General features: G+C 40.2%; 3 protein-coding genes across 9 annotated transcripts in view; 2 read left to right on the top strand and 1 right to left on the bottom strand.

Annotated features, from left to right (window-relative positions):
* kcnip3b (Kv channel interacting protein 3b, calsenilin) overlaps positions 1 to 5,672 on the top strand; it is a 51,997-nt gene extending 46,325 nt beyond the window's left edge. For all 5 annotated transcript variants that reach the window (XM_038704727.1, XM_038704726.1, XM_038704728.1 and 2 more), the window contains 3 exons: positions 70 to 174; positions 331 to 393; positions 4,589 to 5,672. In XM_038704727.1, the coding sequence (XP_038560655.1) occupies positions 70 to 174; positions 331 to 393; positions 4,589 to 4,636 (216 nt within the window). In that variant the 3' untranslated portion in view covers positions 4,637 to 5,672. The remainder of the gene's footprint in view (positions 1 to 69; positions 175 to 330; positions 394 to 4,588) is intronic.
* A 1,557-nt stretch (positions 5,673 to 7,229) lies between these two features.
* Positions 7,230 to 8,804, bottom strand: LOC119891720 (histone H3.3-like). Its single transcript, XM_038703549.1, has 2 exons — positions 8,784 to 8,804; positions 7,230 to 7,790 (listed from the first exon to the last, which is right to left on the bottom strand). Exons 1-2 carry the CDS (start codon positions 8,802 to 8,804, stop codon positions 7,518 to 7,520), a joined length of 294 nt encoding a protein of 97 aa, XP_038559477.1. The 3' UTR covers positions 7,230 to 7,517.
* A 1,321-nt stretch (positions 8,805 to 10,125) lies between these two features.
* slc23a2 (solute carrier family 23 member 2) overlaps positions 10,126 to 22,354 on the top strand; it is a 46,971-nt gene continuing 34,742 nt past the window's right edge. For 2 of the 3 annotated variants that reach the window (XM_038702457.1, XM_038702456.1), the window contains exon 1: positions 10,127 to 10,416. The gene's annotated coding sequence lies outside the window, so the exon portion shown is untranslated. Of the gene's footprint in view, positions 10,417 to 22,354 lie in introns of all 3 variants that reach the window. The other variant, XM_038702454.1, reaches the window with a different exon arrangement.

Below are 22,354 nucleotides of genomic sequence, written 5' to 3'. Positions count from 1 at the left end.
GATGGCTTTCTTATAGTCCCTTTGGCACACTATGAAAAACTCTTTCACTTCTGTCTTTCTCTTCTTCAGGAGATGCTGGCGATTATGAAGTCAATCTATGACATGATGGGGAGGTACACCTACCCCTGTGTGCGAGATGAAGCACCCTATGAACACGTGGACAAGTTTTTCCAGGTTCTGAATGCACATAATTTTAAAAAGATATATATAAGCACACTGTGTTACAAGGCCTCTTTTCAGTTTTTCTACTCAAATGAACATTACAAAGTGCCCTCTAAATGCTCACTAATGTGTCATTTCTCTCTGTTGCGTTGATTCTTTTTCCAACAGAAAATGGATAAAAACCGAGACGGTGTGGTGACCATTGAAGAGTTCATTGAGACCTGTCAGAAGGTGACTTTTTCACCCAGTCCCACCACAAACAGATAAGGGCAACAAAATCAGAAAATCACACTTACTCAGCAACACGTAGTGTACAACAGGTCACGGTTCAGTGCCAGTAACAACATGATGTCACAGGTATTGACCGAGATTATCCACTTACAGTAAAGCACCACTCATGTCTTTGAGAAATACCTCACTTTCCCGTCTTTTGCCTGAATCATGTCCAGACCCTCCCTCTTTTTATTATGGTATGCTTGTTAGGTGTGGCTGAAAAGGAAGTTAACTCAGGCAGATTTATTTTCAAGTAGCAAGAAGTGGACTGGGGTGTGGGAAGTGGACAGACAGGTGAGAGGACACCAAGGCAAGCTCCAGCTTGACGGGCTGCGTCCTCCAGCAAACAATTTAAGGCAGGCGGGCAGGTAGCGTCCTCAAACAGGCGGGGATTCTATTCACAATATTCTCAAATTGGCCACTGAAGTTTCTGACAAACTGGGGAGGAGTGGGTGAAGAGCCGGTGTATTTCACTGAGGTTGATTGTAGGATGAGCCACAGGTCAGTGCTGCTGCCGGTGGAGAACAGCCAGGAGAGAGGGAGCCACAGCGACACGCCCACAACATCACACGCAAGACATGACAGACAAAAAACAGACAGAGACGGCAGGGAGGGGAAACAGTGAAAACAAGGGGACAGAGGTGGTGGCAAGGTGGCTGTTCTCCGCAGACTGGAGCAGGGAAGCCCAGTTGTCCTTCCACAACCTGCGGCAGCGTTGGAAGTGGTGCAGGGAACAGAGGGGGCTGGTAGCCTAGGGAGTCTTCGAATTTTGACAAGCCCGTGGCAGAGCTGGTGAGGAAATTGTGGGCATATTCCACCCAGGCAAGGAGGATACTCCACGTGTTCGGGTTCTGGGTGGTGAAGCACCGTAGGGCTGCCCCCAGATCTTGGTTGGCCCTCTCAGCTTGACAATTAGTCTGCGGGTGGAAACAACCATGAACTGAGGGCCTCTGTCTGAAACGATAGACCATGCAGGTGGAAACATCTGCCTCAATGGAGGACCACCAGAAGCTCCGCCTAAGCAGGGACAGGGTTCTCCGATAGCCAGGGTGACAGGTGAGGCTGGACCACGCTGCGGCTAAACTGCCCCCACCCCGCTGTCAGATGCATCCACCTCCGCTATGAACTGGTTGGAGGAGTCAGGATTAACTAAGATGGGAGCGGAGGTGAACTGGGTTTTTAGCTTGGCAAAGGCTGCTTGGGATTCAGGAGACCATGTAAACGGGGCTTTAACAGAGGTTAGTTGTGTTAATGGAGCAGTTATCTTGCTGTGGTCCCTGACAAACCTGCGGTAAAAGTTTGCAAAGCCCAAAAACTGTTGGAGGTGCCTTCGGATATTGGGGACTGGCTACTATACTACTGCCTTTATCTTGCCTGGATCTACTTTCATCTGCCCGCACCCAATGATATACCCCAAAAAACTCACACAACTGGAGTGGAATTTGCATTTCTCTGCTTTGACGTATAGTCTGTTCTCCAGCAGCCGCTGGAGCACCAGGCAGACATGGGACACGTGTTCAGTTTCTTGAAAAAATCTAAATGTCAGAGATAGACAAAAACAGAGCGGTTCAGGAAGTCTCTGAATACGCCATTGACTAGGTTCTGAAAAACTGCAGAAGCGTTGGTTAACCGAAATGGCATTACCTGATACTCAAAGTGACAGAAGAGGGTTTTCCTCTCGTCTCCTTGCTTGATCTGTACCAGGTGGTACGGGTTACAGAGGTCCAGTCTGGAAAAGATGGTGGCCTGTTGTAGCGGTTCGAAGGCTGATTAGCGGCAGTGGGTACTTGTTTTTAAGGGCGCGGCCCAATCATAGACAATGATTATTCGTCTTTCCCACCACCTCTCATTCACATGATCACTAGTTACCCAAATACAACCCGGGCAATGGTTTTCAAACAAGATTACACCTAATTTCATCTAAGAACACTTCCGAACACTTGTACTACTACAATTATGTTACACAAACTAACATAAAACCAACAATCACAGAAGGACGAAGAGTAATAAAAGGAGGAAAAACACAAAAGCCATTAGTTGTTGGTAGTTAGTTGGTGGTCACCGCACTGTTATTCACTTCTCTGCTATATGGATAGGAGAGACAGAGCCACCTACAGTCCAGTATAGGGAAAGACAGGCATGTCTAGGCTACAGCTGAACCATACATTGTCACACATTATCCAAACCACAAGAGACTGGAGGTGGTTTGTAACAGCAGAATACTTATTTGACTGAAACATGCTGACAAACTAAAACTATAACGTCTGTAGTCTGTAAAAAAAAAAAAAACTTAGTTCATGGTATTTGGATTGACACTGTCAGTCCTTTTGGGGAGTTAAAGGAGAAGCCCCCCCCCTTCCCCAAATACGTAAATATTTACCCACAAGTGTTGTAGACCACCTAATACACGCCTTTTCTTTAAACCTGCGGGAAACTGAACCATGATTCATACACAAATGTGTTTTTTTACATTTTTTGGTTAGATACATGATTTATTTACTGTTTTGAGTTTGAATAACTCGGTAGGCCTGAGCTCCATGAATCTACACCACTGTTGTTCACCTTGAAGCAAGTCAAAACTTGCTTTCTTCATGACTGTACCTAAAGAACATCACCCTTAAACATCCTTAGCGCTATAAAATGTTGATTGACATTTATGGGTTACGGTGGAAGACTTTATCTCTTGATGTTGTGGGTCTGTGTGGGCACAAATCTCAACATATCTTAAAAAAAGCAGTGTCAGTGAGGAAAATATGGGATATGATGGTGCAAATATGCAAGTATTTGACTTTTAACTCCTTGTTGTAATTGCTGTGCCACAAAATTGGAATTATAATGTACCAGCTGTGATGGCCACTTTTTTCTGGACTTCACAAGTAGTTGAGTGCTGAGATTAAACTATGTGGGCTCAATCATGTTGTGTTTGGTTGTCCTGTAAACATCAGTTTTGACTCACATTTACCCCAAACTTAAACACTGGGCAATGTATCTGCTACAGCTTTGCAGCTGTTCTAACATGCCACAGAGGGATTTAGCTACCCTTTGAGGAGAATTGACTAAACTAATATTTTTTTAATAACAATAATGAGAAAGAGCTTTGCAAAAAAATGTAATTTTTTTGTAGAATGCCAAAAATTACGAATGTTTTTATATTGCTTCTAAAGGTACTAGAGGGCTAAAATTTGAGAGCACAACCTCGAATTAATACAAACCACATCTATAGCGAATAAATCTTCTTTTCTCTGTTGTCTTCATTCCAAAAATTCTATTCTAAATTTAAAAGTACTTCAGCAAGTCTTTTAGACAGGATCAAGTCAAGTTAAAAGGATTATACAACAAACAGCACTAATTTCCAAAATCATTCTCTTAGCAGCCACTTTTGCTTGACTTCTTTCTTGGACAGCTAGATACCAGTAAACAAACAACAGGACCGGTTTTAAGTTGCTTTCAATGTACTTACACACAGTCTCAGGAACTAGAAATAGACAAACAGCAACAAACAAGGACAACAAAGCTGAACAAATACTGGTAAAAACATAGAACTATCATGTAAGTAGGTAAAACAAGTGTATATTTAAAATGCAGCAATAACCAACAACAAACAATGTCTATATACAAGTCAAGTGATCTGTAGATTGTAAACAAATACAACTAGTGCATAGAAATAAATATTAAATCGGTAATGTTATTGATTACTTTATATACATGACGTGGGTGGTTATGTACAGTATACATATATTTTTAATTACATTTTATTTTTAACTTTATATTTATGTTTTTTGACTTGCAGTACTTGTTTTAGCTCTCTTCTTCTACTTACTATGTTTATTGTTATGCACCAACATACCAAAGCAAATTCCTTGTATGTGAAAACCTACTTGGGAAAAGATAACCGGATTGGGATGCTGATTCTGACACGTTAAAGCACAGTGTGCATTTGAAACTGTAAATATATCATTTTAAATTGTAGGTAAGTGGATGTTTTAGTGTTACGGGTTACATCCATAATTAATTACTAATAATGAATCAATCACTTTGGTCCGGAAAGAGTTCACTGGAAACTTTGTTGTCACTGTGGCCACTTGATAAAAACACATGATTATGTCCTAAACAAATGTTGACAAATGTTTTTCTTCATCTTTTTTTCCCCCAGGACGAGAACATCATGAACTCCATGCAGCTGTTTGAGAATGTGATATAAAGAATCAGAAAGCTGTCAGTTGTTTTTCCTTCATTAGCATCACATCTACAACTCACAAACAAACACAGCACACCCATGCAAACTCATCCTGGCATACAATGTAGGAACTGTAGCGTTTTTTGTGTTTCTCACCGCGCTCCTTTAGCTGTATCTTGCAACTGCTTCTGGATTGAAAGGACTGCTACAGACAGAAGAAGAGCTTCCTCAGTATACCTCCTGTCTATCATAGTGTGTTTTTGTGTCCTACTTGAAGAATCAGAAGAGCTCCTTGTGTTTTTATCAAGGAATAAGGACGCTTACAATAATCCACTGACCTGAGCACACAAGGATACAAGCTTTAACACTAATACACTTCGTCTCTCTCTCACACACACACACACACACACACAAAAACACACTCTCACATACACACTGATCCGCTGTTTCCTCAAAAGGTTTTAAAGCACTGGATGAAGTGAACTACGAGCAGCACGGAGGAATAAAACGAAATGAACTAAAGCATGTTTGTCATCAAATATGTGATGTGGAATGAGCTTGCACTAAAATTTTACGTATTATGTGCTCCTGAAGTAAAGGCACTGTAGATACCTGCACCTGATACACCACTGGTGGAAACCAGTGTATGTATATATGTATAGTTAACAGTTATATACCCTACGTTGTATTGGTCTCATCTGTGCTGCACTGAGTGATGGAATAGGACCAGAGTATTTGTTTAAAAAAATCTCTGTGTTAATCAGTTTGACATCGTGTTTAGTAGCAAAATTTAAATGTATTATTCAAATATTTCTCTCTCTCTTTTTTATTTTGAAAGATGTCGGATTATGTTTAACTGGTCAGATTGGAAATGTTGAGTCTGTTCAGTACTGTGAGGAAACAAAAGGACTGTTAAAAGTGTGTTCTTGTGCTGAATTAAGGCTTTATCTTGGTTCTTCAGTATCTATGAGCATGCTGACTCTTAAGTGCCACAGTATTATGTACAGTACAGTTAGACCTTTTGTGATGTTGGTTCATTAAAGATGCTGTTGACAGGTGAGGCTTCTACTTTTTTCAGTCCCTTCACCACATTTCCCTCATGCATTCAGATGACGAAGCAGCAAAAACTGTGGATGAACAAACATGAAGTCAACTGACAAGAGTGAAATTAAACAGTAGGAAATGGTGACACAAAAAAAACAAAATAAGGATGTTTTGTCAACAAATGTGAGACCAGAACAACTGAATATTTGTAACTACTAAAACTCTGAAAGTTTTTTTATCCTTTTGTTAGTTAAATTGAGTTACATATTGAGGAAGAGCACTGAAATCCCATTCACATCAGTTGCTTAATCCATGCCTCACCTCCAAGGGCTTATTTATCAGCCATTTGGCTTCCAGCTGACTTGTAATGTCCACTCATATTCATGCAGGAGTACACGGCATCCTTCACAACCTGACAGTTCTTACTATCACTCTGCTGATACCATCATGACATCGTTTGTGGCTTCAGCTCCCTCCACCACCCAGACCTGCTCCTTATGTTCATGTGCAGAATGTAACTAAGTATATGTAATCAAGTACTGTTCTGAGTTTTTCTATTTTATACAATGATATACTTGTACTCCACCATATCTCAGAGGCAAATGTTGTACTTTTTACTCCACTACATTTGTCTGACAGCTTTAGTTACTTCTCATTTTCATAGCGATCCTGTCCAGTGAAAACCATGTATCCCCAAATTTGGTGGTTTTGGATGTGAATTCTTCTGATAAAGTGAAGGATGAAGTTTTCCTTTATGAGTTGAGAGAATTCTCCTACTTCTTAAGCTCAATAAACTATTAAAAACACTCCTTGAATTAGCTGATAATACCTGCATACTTTTACTTAAGTAAGGTTTTGAATGCAGGACTTACTTCTAGTGGAGTATGTTTACAGTTTGGTATTACTTTTACTTCAGTGAAGAATCTGAGTACTTCATCCACCATTCCTTATGTGTTGCAGCTCTTGTTATCGTTGACTTTACTAAGATCTAATGTTCTTGTATGTCTTGGGTTTTCTGGGTTAGATTTGTTTCTCCCAGCAGAGTCCTTGTTGCTGCACTTTTGAGTGCTGACATTTGAGTGCTCCCTCAGAGAGCAATGGCCCTTTCTGCTAAATCTATAAACATTTGCTATAAATGGTCAGTTCCTTTGACATAAATGACTCCAACTGAACTTCCACAGTTTTGTTGTTTATCCCTTTTCTGGCTGAGAACATCATGAAATCCATGCAGCTCACACAATCTGTGATCTAACATCATGAATTCCATCATCAACCCACAAGCTCACACCAGGTTAACTGCCACTTCACACACACACACACACACACACACGCACACACACGCACACACACCTCATGTTACTTTATCCTGCAACTGCTTCTGGACTTAATGCAAACAGCTGGCTTGTGACCCCAACAGCTGACAAAGGCTTCAGTCAGATATATTCAGTGTGTTTACAACATGCACTTAAGTTACCAGGTTACTCAGAGAAATCGTGTTATAATTTCAAGCAGAGAACACATTTAGATGCACTGTAGTAACCTAGTTATTGTAAATCCATGTAGACATGCACAATCAGAGTGTTTACATGCACAACAATCCTAACCACTCATAATGCTATTGACTTTTATCCCCAACATTAATGTCAAGCCAAGACATACAGTAAGTCTGTGTCACTTGGTTGGTCATTTAGCAAAACATAAATAATAATTTATTGTTGTGTTTAATTAATAGCTCATGGCTTTCCAGTTTAATATGTATAGATTTAGTGAGACCGAGACACGTACCAATTAAAAGGAATAAAACACTCTCATGTCTCATAGTTGGCCTACATGTTGTGGTGTAAACAGATCTGGGGTCTGTTTAAGCCCTCTCTCCGCGGATACGGCGGGCCAGTTGGATGTCTTTGGGCATGATGGTGACCCTCTTGGCGTGGATGGCGCACACTGCCCAGGTGTCCTCGAACAGACCGACCAGGTAAGCCTCGCTGGCTTCCTGCAGAGTCATGACGGCGGAGCTCTGGAAGCGCAGGTCGGTCTTGAAGTCCTCAGCGATCTCGAAGGGCAGCTTGCGGATCAGCAGCTCAGTGGACTTCTGGTAGCGGCGGATCTCTCTGAGAGCGATCACTTCACAAATCTAAAGGTAGAACATTCAATACTATTATGATAAAATCTTTTTTTAACAAATATGATCAGTAAATCTTTTTTCATTCCTTTTCCACAAGAAAATAAATATCTTAATAGAAAAAAAAAATAAGAATAAGTGCTAATTTGTTCGTGATTCAAATGAATTCAATCAAACATTTATTGAAGCTATCTTGAACATTTGTTATGTTATTGAAGAATGTTAAATTGCGATAATTATCATTATTGTTTTATTGTCCAGCCCTACTTCAAAACATGTATTTTAAGAGTTCACTCACAAAATTTGTTTGTCTCTTTTAACTCATTAGGCTATTTTGGTTTTATGCCTTCCAAATCCACATATGGTTTAGTCTCACCGCTCCAATAAGCCTTATTTTCAGCAGCAGCAGAAAGAAGGCATAAAACTGCCCCCTTTAGGAAGCCTGCAGGCTCCAGGTTAACTGAGTGTCAATTAATTTGTGGTAATTTGAATAAAAATGTGTTTGGTAATACTGTATGCACCATCTAAGCAATATCTCAGCTCTCAATAATTGAGCCATCATTTGCATGACACTCACCATAGCACATGATCCCCACACCCACTCAGCCCATTTTTAACAGATAGAGGACAGTTAGATGTGATTGTCCCCTGGCTAGTGGTGCTAAATTCCATAGCTGGGTAATTACTAGAATACAGTATCTATTCTGTACAAATTATGTTCTGGAGGTACATAATGGGCACTCTGTGGAAACAAATCTATCTATATAAACTTAAAATAATAATGGTCTTAAAAAGGACCCTTCTTGTAGGCACCAAACATATTTTGTTTTGCTAAATCCCCACAAACTAATGACCAGTTGTTAATTGAAGCATACACAATAATGCACAATGTGGGAGAAACTGGGATGTCATTATGGGCTCTCTGGCAAGTTAAGATGTACCCCTGATCAAGTGGTCAGAGACAGACTCCAAACAAATGCTGCTCCTTGTGTGCTGGTTAGTCACCAGGCCATTGTTTGATAACATGTCACGCCTACCACTTTTTACCTGTTTACCTGCTGTACACTCACTACTTTACATTGTAGCAAAGTGTAATTTCTTCAGTGTTGTCACGTTAAAAAGACATAATCAAATATTTACTAACATGTGAGGGCTGTGCTCACTTTTGTGAGATATTGTATATTGTTCAGGTTATGGAAGTCAGGGATGAAAAATTTGGTTCAGTAATACCTTTGACCCCTATGTCTGTGAAGATTCTCAGTCATCCAGGTCATAGTTATATAACAAAGGTTAAAGTCAAGGGCAACTGGACTTGGTTGAAGATACTCAAATACCAAGTTTTATAAACATGTTAACTCCGGTACCTCTCAAATACTTGTATCTAAGCGTACTTGATGCCATGTAGGCTAAAAATGTTAAACTTAAAGGCCAAAAAACATACAACGTTGCAACAGAGCAAACTTTATGCAACCTGTTGGTTTTGCCCTGTTATCCAACATTCTGCCAGCTGCAGTGGTGGATGAAGTGCTCAGATCCCTTACATAAGTAAAAGTAATACCTCCCTGTAAAGATACTCTGTGAAAAGTAAACGTACTGGATTGAAAATGTTAAGTAAAAGTATGTAACCTAAGTGTATTCATGAAAATCTTCACATTTGTGAACCATTACTGGTTTTTACATGAAAAATGACTTAAATAATCATCAAAATAGTTTTCTGTCAATCAAGTAATGGTTTCAGCTTTCTTTTTACAAACTGTATTTTTTTAAACTCTTCATCTGTTTTGTGTGTGAAAATCCTCCTTTGTAAAGTAACTAGTTACTGAAGCTGTCAGATAAATGTAGTGAAGTAAAAAGTACAATATTTCCCTCTGTAGCAGAGTAGAAGTAGAAAATGGCAGAAGCACTTGGCAGTACTTCAGTAGGCCAGGCTTAATGCACTTAGTTATTAGTGCTAGTTACTACTGGCCAAAGGTGTCACGACATAGACTGTATAAAAGAAGCGTGTGAATGTAGGCCAGTAAAGGCACTGCAAATAAACAACCATCAGATGGCAGTGTTGCGGGATTCACAAGCCTAAAGGCGAGCAGAAATTTTAATACTCCAGGACCCGGTGAACCTGCTGGAGAAGCAACCAGCACAGCGGCAGAAAAAAAGCTGCGCAGCTTTTACAAGAAAGGTCATCACAAAACATTACAAAACTGATGAAGGTACTGTTACTCAAGATCTTCACAGGGGGAGGAGGCGAGAGGTGTGCGTCACCGCTGCGCCGCCCCTGATTGGCTGAGACAGGTTTCGAAGGCGGAGCACTTGATGTCACTGGAGGATGTGGGCATGCGTGGTGACTAACGTAAACCCCGTGGCTCTATGAAAGACAGGATCACTTCGTAGTGGGACGAGTGACTGTTAGCGGTTCAAAACCCTCGTTTGTAGAGGAAGAAGAGCCTGTCTGGGAAGAACCGGGCTGGAAGAAGGTCTCACCGCAGCACGTCCTGTTCGGGCTTCCCTCCGGCTTCAAGTGTAACGCTAGGTCATCTTTGCCCGCCTCATTTCACCGCGATAGACAACACAAACCACGGGGACGAGCCACCGGACGTAACGTTAGCCGAGAAGGGACGTGGGCTCCTCTATTATCACGCAGGTGAGTACAAAACGTGCAGTTGTTAAACCCACGGGACAGAGTAAGCATACATGTAGATGTTATGAAGCAGGTCATTTGGAAACTCGTGCTTTGGATGCCTCCTGTAACGTTACGTCGTCGCAGCTCAAGCTGGCAGCGGAAATTGATTCAGCGGTTAACGGAAAGGTCTCTGTATCCTTAGCTAGCTAGAGGACCTGTGTGCCAGTGTGATCGTGTGTCTGCTGACGCCGAAGTGTGTCCGTGAAACCGCAAGGCCCAGTTAGTCCAACTCAGGGAGAAAACACGCACGCGGGAACTATTAGCTACTTCTGTTTATGCTGTGGAGGCCGGCTGCCTCAAGGTTTCTAGATACGATGACTTTATTGTGTCTCTAAAACACACTGCAGGAAGACTAAACATGCAGCTGGCAATGTCCTTTCATCACCTGAATTAATGAGACCCCGAAAGAGAAGAGCTGATAAGAAAGTACAGCTACCAAGCAGCGGTAACTGGGACACAAGAGCTTATTTGGCCATTAGGATTTATTGGCTCTTGATGATGGGGTTCTTCTGGAAACGTGGCTAAGCAGAGGTGTGTTTGTGCTTACAGTATGTGCGCCTGTGCATGGGTCACAGGCAAATTAACAAATTACCAAACAACTAAAGTACATTACAGGGAAGATCACCTCACACCCACAAGACCTTTTTGAGCGGTGTAGTATTCAGCAGGCCAGTTTGATTTGATATTTATTGAACTCTTGAGTGTGAGCCAGTATATCCTGGGCATGCCTGATGTCCCACTGTGTAAGCGCCATCATTACTAAATCATGATTAAACTTGTTAACAGGCAACCCTTGGGAGGACAGGCAAAGGGTGAGCAGAGCAGTCAGATGTAACTGACATGTATGTTTGTATGATTGTAATTTGCAGGATCAAGGTGTTCAGTTTAGGCCAGTGTTACATGTATGTTTTCTGTTTATTAATTCCTTTAATCCAGGACAATTGTCTCTTATCAGGGACAATAAAAGCAACCCTGAAGCTGGTCTGATAAGAGCCTGATTGCTGAGATCAGCGCTTGGTGGACTGTTTTTATATCGAGTCTTTTCCAAAAGTGGCCATCTTGTATTTCATTTATTCTTAAATTAAACTTGTGTGTTAGGCTTAGTGGGGTTCTTTTGAGCACCTGAGTGATAGTTGTTGCAGCACAATCTGTGTAACACAACACTATTCTTGCATGCTAGAGTATTTTGCATTGCACCTGTGCCTGCAGTTTGCATACGACTCAGGACTGGTAAATTGTGTCTTGTCTTGTGACAAGTGTGTAGGGGCAAGACCAAGGTTTGTGCCAGTGGTTATTTTAATACACTGTCTCAACTTGATGGATTTCTACTTAATGTTGTATACCAAGTCAACCAGCAATATTTAATGGCAATATCAGTGCACAGGTAGTATGTAAAACTGTGCTTCCATAGTTGTACATACTACCTGTGCACTGATATTGCCGGTCATTTGAGCTCTTTTTTTCACTTATCTTAGGATTTATTATCCTGCTGAGTCACTCTTGGAACCCAGCAAAGGCCCAGAATAAGGTTGTTTTTTTTTGAGTGTAACCAACAAATATTTTCAATGTAAATTAATCTTTTGTTTTAATTGATTAGTTGTTTGGTCTGTAAAATTTTGAAAAATATTGATATTCAGTTTGCTTTCTAAGCGGATTAAAGAAACCAGAAAATATTCAGCTTCTTCACTCAAACCACTAATCAAAACTGTTCTGATTTAATTTTATAGTTGACAACTAAAGGCTTGTGCAGACTACACGACTTTCAGTGTCAGCCGATCACCATGCTGTTCACACTACACGACTTGAGTCTTGAAGTCGTTGTGGCGATAACACTACGTGACTAATCGGTGACAGTGGGTCACACACTACGTGAGCTGACAGCGGCTGTGTCACCCGACGCTGGTCTCCAAACCACGTTTTGCCAAGAAAACACACGGGAAATGACGCAAACCTGCACACGAAACAGCTGTTGTTTGTTATTATAAAGATGGCAATTATAAAGACAAAGAATATGGTTGAAAGAATGGATTACCTCAAGCAGGTAGCGGGGATTGTCTGAGCTACAGAGAGAGCTGGAGGTCAGTAAAAAGTGTTTTGCAGTGAAAAATGCTCTGCCAGCTGCCTGCTCTCATGGACGTAGATGTAAAGTCGGCCGACTTCTCCAGATATTTAGCATGCTAGATATCTGGCAGACGCCTGTGATGTGTCGGAGCCGTTTTGATGCGTCGTTGAGTAGTTCACACATAATGAATGACTGGCGACTGCTGATCGATCACCAATTTACCCCTGATCACAGCCTGACGGTCGCAGAGCTCTCCGACCCGCAAATCAGGCTTAAAATCGTGTAGCGTGAACTAGGCTTAATGGATTAATCGTTGCAGTTGTACATGTGAATACAAGGAATTTGGTTGCCATTAGCTTACTATGCACATACAGTATATTTACTGTTATGCCAAAACAATCCATAAAAGCATAAAAATTGGTATAAAATATTAGTTAAAAAGGCAATAAAGCCATAAGGGAAGACGTTTTCAGATTTTATTCAGAACAGTTATCCAGAGAACTCAGGTTCTTGGCAGTGGCCCCAACCTCCTGGTCATTCTCTACCCTTTACGCATATCGTCCACTGTCTCTGATGTGACCGATGGGGGATGCAGAGAGGACCTCAGGTGCAGTTGTGACGTAAAGGGAGCAGGGATGTAGGGACTGTTGACATCCCCAGGTGGTGCCATTGTTTACTCTGATGGTGGTGGATGTAAGATTGTCCAAGCTCTCCTGCTGCTTTCTGTCTGTAAGGAAGTTGAAGATACAATCACGTGTGGGTCAATTACATGTGGATCAATAGCCTTTGTGACCACAGTTTTGGAACTGGTGTGATGGTTGAACATCTTAAATAGAAAGCAACATCACCGTCTCTTGGGACTAGTTGTTTTTAGTCTTGTGCCTTTTTGAAAGTGCTGACATGCATCCTCTTTACAAATCCTAAGTACAGGTTGAGCGGCAGATGAGCTGGTTGGAGTGTTAAGGCTGCAATCCTCCAAACAACCTGTTCTGCAATTGGCTTTCTGTCCTACTAGAGCAACAGCAGAGTGTCATTGAATGGAAGGACGCCAGAAAATATTCAGATGAAATTCAAAACAAAGATGCCACAAAGTCTGGCTGCGTAAAGTACAAGATGAGAAGGGATATGCTTTAAAACCACTACTTATTCCTTTTTTAATAAACTGATTTTGTATGTTTGTTCCATAAACCAAACAAGGATATTGGATGGAAAGGAGATGGAGGTGTGCCAGCCAGTTTGATCAAAATAAGGAACCCTTTTTATTAAAAATCTGGTCCCATCTGTCAGTCAAGTTTATGCCTCCAACTTTTTGTAATGGATTAGTCTGCCGATTAGGTGGCATCTGCCAAAACCCAAATACATTAAATTTAGTATAACTTACGCACCAAATTGGGACATTTGAGAAGCTAGAACCAGTGAATGTTGCTTGACTGATGACTGAAACAATTAATTGATTTTCAAAATAGTTTTAGTCTCATCCAATGCCACATCGCCAACTCCATGTAGTTGATGAAGTTAAATTAAGTAATGTTAACATCAGGACTAAGAGTGTGCAACTCATCTTTCCTTTGTTTCAACGTATAAAGGAACGTCCTTTACATTCAAGCCCTCACCAAACAAGTTCACACAATGCTGATTATGAGTTTCCCCTCCAGGTAAATCTCTGTATTCGCAGTGCGCTAGAGTTTTTAAATCTGGTGTCTGTGGCGACATTTCCCGTGCTGGCGCACCGGTAATGATACGTTTTACGCCACCCAGCAATGACTAGTTTGCCAGAGCGGAAGGGCGTGCATTGTTAAGAGAATTGTTTGTTTATTTTGTTTATTATAATTGTGTATAGTTTGTGTTTATATGCTTTGACAATGTTGTGTTTTCTGAAGTCATGCCAAAAAAGCCACTTGAGTTGAAATCGGAGGGAGGTGGCGCATTTCTGTCTGTATCGACGGAGTTTGGCAGAGCCCTTTGGTCGAAAAACAAACCTAAGAAGTGTACATAACATCTCTACCTAAATGATGGATTATTGTCTCCATACTGTAGAAAGTTGTCTGTATATCTTTTTTTTTTTTTTTTTAACACGAGGCTGAGTATAAAACTGTGCGCCTGCAGTCAAACTCACCTGTATGGAGGACTGATCCTGACAAATTCAGAAATGAATACAGAAATAAATAAATGCTCAATAAATAAATAAGCATCTGATTAAATGCACAAACCGCCGTGCCGCCCAACCTGTTACATGTGTCTATTAAAAGTAAAATAACACAAATGTCAGGGAAATGACTTTACTTAGATTTAAGTACTGCAGTTATACATTGAAATGCCTTCCTACCTTTCTTGAGGTGGTATAAAACATTTCTCCTTAAATTCTGATTTGAGTTGTGGACAACTATGACCCCATGAATTAAAAAATGAAACATTTCACTGCCCAAGTCAGCTATAACCCAAGGCTTGTTCATTAGGCTACATGCTGTACAGTATTTGTCCCAGGATTTATTATGCATTTCTTCTTCATTGCATGATTTAGAATAATAAGTTGAGAAATGGGTCTGTTCTGAGTTCATCCTGCACTGCAGCAGCTAATAAAGCCCATTTAATCCCAAAAATGCTTTTCTTTTAGGCAGGCTGGAGCGGAAAACAACTTACCTTTCTCAAGTTGTACAGTAATGTCACACATGTGTATGAAGGTGGATCAAACACAGCTAACCTTAAATGTCAAAGTAGAGATAAGCCTAGTAGGCCTATTTATTTTCATTCATTACACAAGATGAATAAACCATACGGACAGTTGTAAAAAAAATCTTGAATATTCTCCGCTTGTTATAGTTACACAGTAATATTAGGGATGTGGGCTGTATTAACCGTATCCACTGCTCTCCCATGCTCTAACACACAGTAACGATGAGGTGTGTGCTGTGTCCCATTCTTCCTCTGTATCTACACATAAAACAACAAGGCATGTAAGGGGAAATATAAAAGGAATTTATTTTATTATTTGGGGATTCTTTTCTTTGTTGACTCCGAATCCTCCGACTCCTTCTCCTCAGAATATGGTTATGTTCTCCGCAGGCCTCTCCCTCTGTTTTCTGTGTAAGACATAGAAGTACAGTAACCAGCCTTCATTAAATCATTTTGACTGGTTAAGTGCCGTAAAGTTAACTTTAAATTGACTCCACCACCACACATAAAACACGGCTTACTAGCAATCATACTTAACAGAAGCATAAAATTCTTAACGGTAATTGTCAAGATTAGTTTATTTTGTCACCACCACTAGCTTATATGATATTAACACCACATAAATTAGCCCAGCGGCTAACGGACTTTTACTCTCCTCATAGCTTAACAAATTACATGTAGTATTCATAATATTTCTTACTCACCGCTGGTTAAGTCACTGCATCTCCTGACACAACACCACGGTTGAATTTTCATCCTGAATTGCATTTTTGTTGAAACAGCAGAGCAACAAGCTGCTCCATGTGGGAGCATTTACCGTAAATACTCGAATAGGGGTGTACTCCAGATTTAGCTGCGGCTAACTGACCATGTGACTCTCAGAAACAACAGCTCACTTTCCTGCAGTTCTGTGTCCGTATAAGTTGCTAACTGAAAACTCTGTAGGTCAGTGTGCACATGAAAAGAATGAAGACATGGCTAGTAGTACTGTCTTCAAACAGAGTTGCTAAACACCTCCTCAGCGCACTGAAGGAAGCCATCTGACTGTGTGAGGAGCAAGCTTGTTGATGTGTGCAGGTAGAAAAGGCCTAGAGCTCTCCCGTCTAACTGGTCCACGAATAGGGGGGGGGAGTTCACCCCTTGAGACACAGCCCCTCCTCATTTGCATAATGAGGGAGAAATGTAAAAAAGACAGGCAGAAATATATAACCATTGGGGAAATAAATAGTAGAAAATGCAACAGAAGAATAAACAGACAAATATTAAAACACACACAAATAAATACATTTAAAAAAAGAAGTAATTAATAAAGTTGAAAATTATAATGGACAATAAATAAATAAGGTAATTATTACAAAGGTGAATAAGTAAAGAAACTAATTAAAATAGATATATACATTTATGTCTCCTTGTATAACTTAATTACTACCTACATTTATTTATTTACTTTATTTTTTTGTGCACTTAATCAGATGCTTATTTATTTATTGAGCATTTATTTATTTCTGTATATCTGAATTTGTCAGGATCAGTCCTCCATACACCTGTAGGCATACATCATAAACATGTGTCAACAGTGCTCATGAAAGTATCTCACTGCCAGAAGTTCTTCATTGCAGGTTTAAGATCTCAGCCATGTTTCAGACCATAACATTTACTTACAGGGTGCTCTGTGTGGTTCGTTTTCAGTACTACATCCTGAAACTAGTGTGTTACAGCTGCCGACCAGGTGCTGCCTCCTGTTTTTCTTAAATAAGTCATGAATCTGTAAATCAGGCTTGCAGATATGATGTTCTTCCCCATTTGCGTGAAAGTGCCGTTGCTTAGGAAGAACTTTATCTGCAGTACAGTTCAGCTTACAGAAAACCGCAGTTATTGCATGCATTGTTTTCTCTTAATACTTTCCCTTTTAAAGCTACCAGGTTCCTCATGAAGTATAAGAAACTAACTAAAATCACAATGCTGACAAAAACCGTTCACTTGTGTTTATGTGAAGTGACCCTGAAAACATGTTTTTTAGCTTTTCACAGTAGCTCCACTGAGTCACTCTGACTTGACAGTAAATTAATATAATGCACAGTATCACCTCACAGGATGTCGGGCCAGGAACAGGAACAGTGAGGCGAAGTGGGTCACAGAAATTCCATTCCTGGCCCTGTTGGCAGCGTGTGATTAAGATTACGACATAGTGCTGGGTCATGCTGTGCCTTCCCATTGGTGGGGGTGTGTGTGGATGGTCAACTGTAAGATTTTAGGATGTGCTTCTGAACAGTTTGCCCTGAAACACACGTTTGTTGGTTTACTTTTTTGCTGCGTGGGGGGAGGGGCTTTGACGTTTAGTGGCTACACATTTTGCTCTTCTAATCTCTTGTGTGTAAAATGGGGATTAAATGGCCAAAAGCAGCATTGCACACCATATGATTCTTGCATAACAAGGGCTGAATAACATAGCCATCAGTATTAAACTAAAATACATCATCACTGTAACAGTACCCGAATGATTTATTCTCCTCTGTGCCAGTCATTTGTGAGCTTTTACTGATACTTCAGGGGAAGTTTTCAGGATGACATCAGCTGTTTGTTGAGGATGTATGCTCTTTCACAATTATAAAAGCATTTTTATCAGCCAATCAGAGAAATGTTCTCTTTTTGTGTGTGTGTGTGGTTGGTGCAATTAAGTGTTCAAACCGGTTTGTTTTCCAGCCAAAGACCGAATTCTGCACGTGACTCAGCTGCTCCCGAGTGAAATATAACGAGAGCCCAGTGTTTCCCACAGAATAACGCGGGCGCGCGTGCGTGCAGTCGACATTGACTACCAGCTATATACAGCCTGTTAGCCTTGAAAACCCAGCTGTATTCTAACATTTAACTCAGCTCTTCTTATTAGCTAGGCTCCTTACATGCTTGCTAATAACTTTTATGACCTGGGTCTCCGACATTGACATCATTGTGTTGGACTGATCTGTGCAGCTGTGTTCATAAGGGAGAGGGAGCGAGAACAAGAGAGAGGGACGAGCGAGAGGATATGCTGCACGAATACACGCTGCCTGCAGCTCTGCAATCAGATACAATTTTAAATATGCCTAGTAAGAAAAAAATAAATAAAAATAAAAAATAAAAAAAATCAATATGTGGCGGTCAGTGTTGATATTGTGGCGGGCACCCAAAAATAAATGAACGTATGGGGAAACACTGAGAGCCCAAGAAATGAGACTGAAGCTGCTAGTCAGTGAGTTTTTCACAAGACCTTCCTGATTTATAAATATATAATATAATAAAGATAAATTTATCACAATAAAAGCCTTGTTTAAGCTTGGGCATGCGATTATAATCCAATATATTATTTTTGTCAAATTCAGTGAATCTTTTCTCACAGTCCACTAGCTGTCTGTTCTGTGTGCGCTTTCTAAATTGGCCAGTACGTCTCGTAATGACAAATGCCACTTTGCGTATAATCAAACCTGCCTAACCTGAAGCTTCCTCACAGGACCAGTCCGTCAAAATCAAAGAGTCCTCCTCCCTTAGTGTGGGGGGCTGCTGTTAAAGCTGTACTCGGTGGTTGTCTTATGTACAATTGTACGGTTTTTAAATTATACAAAATTGTTGTTTTTGCTGGTTCACATTTGGCCTGATATAACAAGTCTGTGAATAAATGAGCATTCAATAGATTTTTATTTGCATTTTAAAGATTTTCTGAACGTGAGTGGAGATGTGTGAATGGAAGAGACCAGTGGGGCCACTTTATTGAATTATTGGTTATCGTAGCTCATCATTCTCTGGTACAGATGCTGGAGGGTGTGGCTGTGGGGGGTGTGTGTATAGTAAAGCAATTTCTTTTCCTGATTGAACAGTGTTTTTTAAGCTTCTGTATGTTCCAAATGTGTGAGGGAGACTAGCCTACATTTTTCCATGTTATTTCTACCCTGCTATAGTTCAATCACAAATACCTCAGTTAGACAGAGTGTGTCATTGTTTGCTTGTAAATGTTTATGTTCTGCCTAAGAAGATATATATGTTGAGTGTGACTTCAGGGTAAGACATGCAGCAAAGGCTGGTATTGAACCAGGGACATTTTTAATGCTTTGTTCTATTTCCCTCCAGTCATTACATTGGTGTTATAGTTGTGGTAGCCAACTACCACCAATAAAGCATTCTTGTAGAAATTAACCTTTATAAAATCACTAAAATCTTCAAAGCTGATTGTGGATGCAGCTGTTGACTGCTTGTAAAAATGTAACCTTTCAGAGACTACATAAAAGGACTCTTAATCGCTTTATCTATAAAATGTCATAAAAGAGTGAAAACGCTTTCCAAAGGCCAATCTGACATGTATGACCCAATGATGATCAATACGAAGTGACAGCGAAAAGCAGAAAATTCTCACTTTGAAGACACTGATACTAGCATACCTTTTGGCCTTTTTACTTGAAAGGGGACTGAAACAATTAATGTTTCATCAAAACAGTTGGCCAAAAGTCCATAACTCTAAGAGATTTAATTTTTTATCTGAGGACTAAGAAATCCATCAAATCTTCACATTAAGTGAAATGTTCTCTTGCTTCAGTCTTTCAACAAACTGATTAATTGACTAATCGTTTCAGCTCTACAAGTGGGCAATTTTTTCCAGCCAGCGCGGTCGCTGACTGTCACATGTGTCATGTTTCCTGGGTCGCTCAGGAAATACTACGGATTGACTGCCTGCTCGTTCTGTGTGTGCTGGTCAGTAAAGTCTGATCTGTTTAATCTGACTTCAGCCCCTGTAGGTCACCTTCAGTGTACGGGCAGATAATAAAGTAGAGCAACGTAACCTTGTTGCATGTTAAAAGTCTCATGTACATTGATCTCTATCCTCTCCTGGCTCTGGTATCAGGTTTGTGTCGAGGAGCCTCACCCAGTGATGCAGTCTTCAGATGACCCCTTATCTCTAGGAACCTTATAGGTTTTGTTTGTCCCGTCCCCTGTTTTACCAACACGCTTCATGACTTATATGTTTTTGGGTGGCTGTGCTGATTCTGCTGCTGAGTTAGGTTTGTTTTTTGAAAGTGTGATGAGATATTGAAAATTATACTTTGGCGCTGAGGCAATTAATCAGTAAGTTGATAGGCAGACAGTGAATCTACCTCTATTTTGTTGATCAAAATCCATATATTTGATGGTTTTTGTAGCTTTCGAGTTGCAGTCTTAAATGTTATTTTAAAACTCCAACCTGAATCTTCAGAATGCAGAGCTGTAACGATAAAACAATTTATTTATTGCCATAATCGATTGTTTCATTAACGTTCTCTGCATCTTCAACAATGTGATGAGTTGCTTTTTTTCCTGTTTTATATCCATGTAAATGGAATATCTGGACTGATCTGAGAAAAGACTATATTTTCTGACATCTTATAGATTAAACTATTTTATTTATTGAAAATAATGTGCAGAGTGATCTATAATGAAAATGGCCCTGGTGGTATGTATGGTGAAAATGGGCCTGAAGTGACAGCCTCTCACCTGTTTTTAGTGCAGTTATAGAGTACAATCACAACATTTTCTCTGTAATGACCCACTTTTATGTATCTGAGCAACTCTGTTTGCTGTAAAAACAGAGTCTGCTTTGACATGTCAGGTCAGGCATTTTTAGCTGATCAACTGTTAAGGGGCTGGATGAAGGTAATCTGTCTCCACAGTTACTGTACAAGCAAATTTAAACTGGGAGCAACAGCAGGGGTCTGGCTTGGGTAGGCTTAAAGGATTTCATCCACTTCAAGCAACAATGGATACCTTTTAGTGTTAAACATCCATGCTGCGCTTGATGAGAAAATGCCTGAGGCTGTGGGTGGTTGAACAACCTTTAACAAAGGTGTGCAGTTACAGGACAGGGATACTTTGTCTTAGTACAAATGTGAGGAACTATTATATTGTGCTGCTGATGGCATGCTGTGTGGGTGAAGGTGTTGCTTTGAGAACGGGATGGAAATGCAGTTAAAGGCTGAAACATCTCTGTTCACCCTGCCTAAATGTAATAGTTGTTTCCTGCTGCTCTAGTTTCTGAGAAATGTGTTTAACAGCAGGTGGATGTCCATGCTTTGCTGTACAAACTATAAAGTACCAAAGAAAGCAGGACTGTTTTGGCTTTAGGCCAGCTACATTAAAGGCATAGTTAGCATACATAGCATAGTTCTAATTTTCATCTGAAAGTTCATTACATTTCCCATACAATATGAATTAAACTCATTAATCAGTATAAAGTCTTAATTGTCCTTTCTTTTCAGTAATATCATCAAAACTCTTGCTGCTTGCTTGACTTTGCCATCCTCTTCTTTACGTTGCTGCCTCCTTCAAGCCTTTTGCCAAACCTCCAAATGTGTGTTACGATCCAGGTGGCAAAACTGAGTAGAAGTGAAACAGTACAAATGAATCGCTTGTTTTAAACAACATCCTCCATTTCAAGTGAAGATGCTTTCTTCTGGACCCCCCAAACCAGAAGTCCTGAGAGGATGTTGCACTTTTACTTCCTGCTTTGTACATTTTACTTTTATATTGTTATGCTTTGTGTGTGGATAAATAAACTTACTAAATTTTATTGCTTAATTGACAAAAATAAGTAAATAAATAGACTAATGGAGCAAATGAATGACAGAGATCAGTTGGGCAAAACACAGTAAATAGAAATAAATAAATATGCTGTACCCAGCCATAGCATAAATGGGAAGATGGATGAAAATTGATAAAGTTCAACTGTTCTAAAACAACAAGCTACTGATTCAAGCCTGTACTTAAAATTCTCCTGCTTGTCTCAAAGCGTAGAAATTCTACATCTTTTTTTAACAAGTAGTCAAAACTGTAATAAAAGGTAGACCGAAACATTTTGCATGGCTCATTCAAACCAGTGAACTGCTCAGATGACCTTATCGAGTTACAAAACCAGAACAGCTCTCACACGTGCACACGCTTGTTTTGTCTGCTGGTTACATGATTCAGCCAGTAAATTCGAACGCCTGCGGTGTCTCTTTTGAATTGTGGAAAGGATGTCTTGCTAAGAGCTTTGCTGTTTCTAGGTGACTGAGTACTGATGGGTTATTGCTGCTGACTGCTGCCGCCTTAATTTGATGTTTAGATATTGTGCATGCGTGTATCCGTGCACGCATGCCCAATATCTGAAGTTGGTCATTACTTTAG

The sequence above is a fragment of the Micropterus salmoides genome, unplaced genomic scaffold (genome assembly GCF_014851395.1).
Source record: "Micropterus salmoides isolate LMB-PRFRI ecotype aquatic unplaced genomic scaffold, ASM1485139v1 Ms_hic_scaffold_7, whole genome shotgun sequence".
NCBI classification, from domain to species: Eukaryota; Metazoa; Chordata; class Actinopteri; order Centrarchiformes; family Centrarchidae; genus Micropterus; species Micropterus salmoides.
The sequence above is the reverse complement of the archived record's forward strand: the minus strand, read 5'-3'. Positions and strand labels throughout refer to the sequence as shown.

Excerpts from the sequence above, each read along its gene's own strand:
- LOC119891720 (XM_038703549.1), bottom strand. The coding sequence starts at position 8,804 with ATGTTATCAAACAATGGCCTG. Across the intron at positions 7,791-8,783 it reads TGTTATCAAACAATGGCCTG|ATTTGTGAAGTGATCGCTCT; the intron begins GTGACTAACCAG and ends TTCTACCTTTAG.